Source organism: Anneissia japonica, unplaced genomic scaffold (assembly GCF_011630105.1).
Source record: "Anneissia japonica isolate Jap-2015-1 unplaced genomic scaffold, ASM1163010v1 scaffold17858_len82487_cov107, whole genome shotgun sequence".
NCBI classification, from domain to species: Eukaryota; Metazoa; Echinodermata; class Crinoidea; order Comatulida; family Comatulidae; genus Anneissia; species Anneissia japonica.
In genome coordinates this window covers 35,631-40,737 of record NW_022715787.1, presented here as the reverse complement: position 1 = coordinate 40,737, position 5,107 = coordinate 35,631, and the positions used below count along the sequence as shown (strand labels likewise).

General features: G+C 34.1%; 1 protein-coding gene across 1 annotated transcript in view; it reads right to left on the bottom strand.

The window, feature by feature from the left end:
* LOC117109366 (tenascin-like) overlaps nt 1-3,322 on the bottom strand; it is a gene marked incomplete at its 3' end in the record, with an annotated part of 41,353 nt that extends 38,031 nt beyond the window's left edge. Inside the window, exons 1-2 of the mRNA XM_033251677.1 lie at nt 3,319-3,322; nt 2,465-2,854 (exon numbers count right to left, since the gene is read on the bottom strand). Coding sequence (XP_033107568.1) covers nt 2,465-2,854; nt 3,319-3,322 — 394 coding nt within the window. The remainder of the gene's footprint in view (nt 1-2,464; nt 2,855-3,318) is intronic.
* Nucleotides 3,323-5,107: the final 1,785 nt, after the last annotated feature.

Genomic DNA, 5,107 nt, shown 5'->3' with positions numbered 1-5,107 from the left:
AATATAAATTATACATCAAATGAAAGCTTATTCTATAAGCTTTCTTTGTTTTTAGAAACATTTTTCTGTATAATTTACAGAAAGTTCCCAAAAATCCACCAGAACGACGTATACTCAAAAAAAGCAAAAAACCTTGTTACACTGCAAAAGAATCCGGTATTCAAGGGTTTGCACTACAAAAGAATACGGTATCCAGAGGGTTAACTTTATTTATTTTTTTCAACAAAATTTTCAAAATACTCAAATACACGTTTTACATTTGACAAACAATTCTTTTGGTAAAACAAGTTAAACAGAAAAGGAGATCTGTGTAAAAGAGAGGCTGAAGCATCATTTGCTCCCTTTTGATGAATGTAACTGGTTGTATGCCCAAGTTGCACCCTTAGCTTTCTTCAAAATTTCTGTTGGTGTTTCATAGGCATGGACAGGTAAGTGTTGTGCCAGCTTGATGGTTAGGATCGTGGATTCTGGTTCGCTGAAAGTATTGATATGCATGATCGCGGTCGTAAAGTTAAAATAGAAATGACGTAATGTGTACACCGCCACCGGTGTTAATTTTACACGAATACATTGTTTACTATCGGAACGGCATGTATTTTCGCGAAGCGATAGAACTTTCGTAGATTTTATATGCCTTATAAAACTACAGAATTGTCACGTTTTGGATATTTTTATATTAAATTGTGGGTTTTAATAAAAAAATCTTGAGATTATTAGAAAAGCTGGAGATTTTAGGCTAGTGGCGGGAGAGCTAGAGGTTAGGGCGAAAAGCGGGAGTCTCCCGCCAAATGCGGGAGACTTGGTAGGTATGAGTTTATAACGTCGTGCCCAGGACACTATAATCCTAATCTACACTTACATACACTAAAATAAAATAATATTCTACAATATGTTTTTAATCCTTTAAAAGTTAAATTACAGTGGCCAAAAATAGAATGCCATTCTTTAAGGGTTCCTGTACAATTTTTATCACCATTACTTTTCATTATTTTTCTAAATGATTTCAAAGATGCTCTATTTAAAAACGATCTACATTTTTGTTTAATAAATAATCAAACAATTTCACATTTATTATATTGCCGATTTTATTTTCTTTTACCAAAATTGGGTTACAAAAACAATTAAATTGTCTGCAAAAATATTGTATTACAAATAAATTAGAAAAAAATAAATCAAAAAACAAAGATTATGGTATTTTGAAAAGGGGCAGTGATGGGTAGACATGGAAAAGGGACTGTAGATGGGGTAGGGTAGAATTAGAAGTTGGTTAAAGAATATAAATATTTGTGTTTTCATTTAATAACAGGGGCACATGGAAAGTTACGGGGGAGCGTCAAGCAGAGAAGGGAGAAAGAGCAATGTTTAGTCTCAGAAAGAAAATGTATAACATTGGATTTACTTCTGCGGAAATACAATTAAAATTTTTTGACAGCCAAGTAATGCCTATACTATTAAACGGTAGTGAGCTTTGGGGTATAATAACTTGAAATTTATAGAAAACGTTTATTTAAGACATTGTAAATTTGTACTAAATTTCCAGCGGTCCGCTCCAAACGAGGGAGTAAGAAATAAATTGGGAAGGTTCCCCATTAAATTTTATCACGTTTTTAAAATGAGAACTTACTGGAAAAAAATTAATATGATGGAAAATTACCAAAAATATGTGGGCTGAAAACGGAACCGACTGTTGGGCATTTGGAATAAAATCGATTTTAAATATGTTTCAATTTGGGTACATGTGGGACTCGCCTGTAAATTAGAATTTCTTATCAATTTTTTCAGAGAGTTCAGGACATTGCATTCCAAACAGGAAATGAAATGATAAAAGATAACATAAGATTTAGATTTTATAGCAAACTAAACATACCAAATTCCCTTAACAAATATTTTCCATTTAAATTTTAAACTAAGAACAACAATTTCAAGATTTCTTTTGTCAAACCATAAATTATTAATATAAAGAGATCATCATATAAATATTACTAGAGATAACAGAATGTTTATTTTGCGATAATTGTGTTACAGAAGAAGAAACCCATTTCCTGTTTGTGTGTCCTTTTTATAAATGCCTGAGAAAGCCCCAGCAATGTGTTAAAATGTTTAAGAAACAAATACATTAAAAATACTTTTATGGACGCCCAAATAATTAAACGACAACTACTGATTAAATACAGACTTGATCTGTAATGAAATTCAATACAAATATTTCTATTAATTGTTTTCATGCTTTTATGACATTGATTCTGCTAACGAGAAAAGCATTAGGTTTGGCAAATCTGCTTTTGCCACAATAAAACTTCTATTTTTAACTTCTATAGTTTCCGTAAAAGTTTTCAACATTCAATAAAACAAGTGGAAAAAATTCAAGACAGATATTAAAACAGATTAATTGTTAATTTCCACCAACTTAAGATAAATGAATTGATTTCGTTTAGAGAAAAAAGAAAGTAGTGCTGCTACTCACCCAATGATGATGTCACAACAATTGCAGCCCTGGAACCTATTGCAAATTTTGTTGCTTCGAACGAAAACACACCGTCACTCTCAGAGCTTGGTAAATTTTTAACACCGAGATATACAAAATTATCATGTACCCTGTATGCTATATCGCTTTTAGTGTTAAATATTTTATTATCTGGCATGTTCTTTGAATGTTCACCTGTATCGTCATTGTTGTTGCTAGAATATCCAGTATCAGCCCATGTTACATTATCCTTGCCATCCACATCCTTGTACAATATCCCGATTGTTAGATTCGTTGTTTTGCAGTTGTTGATAGCGTATCCACGAAATTCAGTTTTATTGTTCGGCGATGTCAGTGGTATTAGGGAAAACAGTGTCATATCCAGTGGAACTGAAAATGAATCAACATGCTGTATATTAATAAAATCAATTATAAACAATCATGATGACAACGCAGCTGTGGTGAAAATGTTGATGGTGATGTGGTGGTGATGTGATAGGCTAGTTGTGGACATGAGTATGGGTGTGAGGATAGTTTGTTTGTTTTGTTTGGTTATTTATAAATGCTCCACACGATGTGCATAATTTCGAGAATATACACTTAACAATAATAAAACAAATAAAACAATATAATGATGTTGTAATAGTAAAGGGTGATGGTAATTGTCATTTGGATAGGATGGTGGTGGTGGTAATAATGATTATATTTTACAACAAAAAGCAATTTCCTACACTACTACTACTACTACTACTACTAATAATAATAATAATAATCTGGGCTCATGCTAACCGCTCGCCAAATCGCCATGGGCAAAAACTATTTTGGATTGGCGAAAAAAAAGTCAACTGCTTTACCCATTTTGGCGAAAGTTTTGAATACTTGCTAAAATACATCATTTTTTTTTATTTGAGCTCATTTTTTGCTAACTCCATGCAACGCTTATTTGTGTTGTTGTATGAGTAGTCTTGCTGCAGACATCATTGCATGCCTCGCAAGTTATTTTTTATTTGTAATTGTTAGTTTAATGCGGCAGGGCAGTGGCTGTACGACGTAGACTAATATGAAGGCACCACCACAAAAACATGAGGGCCCTGATGCAATGGTGGTCGAAAGAGTATTATTATTTAAGCTTTCTCAAGGGAGGATCCATTCAGTGACTAGCACTGCTTTTCAAGGAAGCCCTGGTACATACAGTGAATATATCAAAAAAAAAGAAAAAAAAAAAAGAAAAAATAATTTTTAGAATTATGAATTTCAAAAGTAACAAAAAAAAAAAAAAAAAAAAAATAAGAAAAAGTGTATATCGTTAATAATTTAATCAGTAATTTTGTGTTATCGTGTTATACATTTAAATAATGTGGGAAATAATTTAATAATGTACCGCGTGGGTCGCTTTGTTACACGGTGTATGTACTTGTGTTGTAGAGAGAGTAATTGTGCAATCAAGGCTAGCCTAGATCATGTACGCTCTTGATTATTGCGGTGACAACTTCAGGTAACATACGATCGGGCCCAACTAGTGTGGACGATCGGGGCCCCAAGCCAATTTTGAATATACTGTAGTCCAGTAAAACCACTACTAGCTCCCCACCCCTGATATTGTTCAAAACTAAAAAGAAAATACTGTATAGGCCTAGGCCTACATAATTTTATCAACTTTTGTGATAGGCCTATATTCAGCCAACTTTCAAAGTACAGGTACCTCATATTGGTGCGCGAAAAATATTAACTTTGCCTATCAAATAACGTCATCTCTCCCACCTCCTGAACCAATCAGAGATTTTTTCTGGTACCCTCATCGAGGCAGGGTTGGATTTAGGGGAAACCACACCCCCACTTTTTTTTTTGGAAAGTAAAAAGAAAAAAATTGGTAATTGAATCTCCCAAAATGCGTCGAAGGTTTGTTTTTGGGAGAGAAAAAATATTGTCGAAAATGTTGGACACCGTGTCCTCTCAGCAAGTTTTGGCAAATGACTTTTAACAATTTTCACCAAATTTTGGCTAAAGACAGTTTCAATTGGCTAAAAAAAATTTTTGACTTTAGCCAATTGGCTAAACAAAAAATATGTTAGAGTGACCCCAGATAATAACCAGAGCATTGCAGGCGTCAACGTTCCTATGCACTGTCTCTTATACACATCTAGATGTGTATAAGAGACAGCATCTATAGTCATGCACTCCCACACACAACAACATCGTGTATGTTGGCATAAATCTGAACTGATAGCCACTGTACCATCTTGGCATTCCAGACGGACCAGAGAAGCTATAGAAATTCACAAACACGATACAGTACATCAAGATATTGGATTTGTCATCAGCGATATTTGGTTGTCCATGTTTAACCGGACCTAAACTAAATTTTTTCCCGCCAAACTTTCCCTCTACACTGGAACTATGCCATTGTTTTTGGCTTTCCTTCCCCCAGCTAGAACAATGCCACTGTCTTGGCTTTCTAGCCACGCCCCGCCCTTCTATTCAGATCGTGAATTTTAGCTTTTGTATAGCTTTTCACTGGTAGGCTCAGCCTTTGTTTAGTTTTCAACCAATCAGCAGCAAGTCTCATCACTCAAACATATAAGTATTTCCCTGTTTGAGATCTCTGCAGATATTATTCTCTTGAAGACGGTTGAAGCAAGTCAA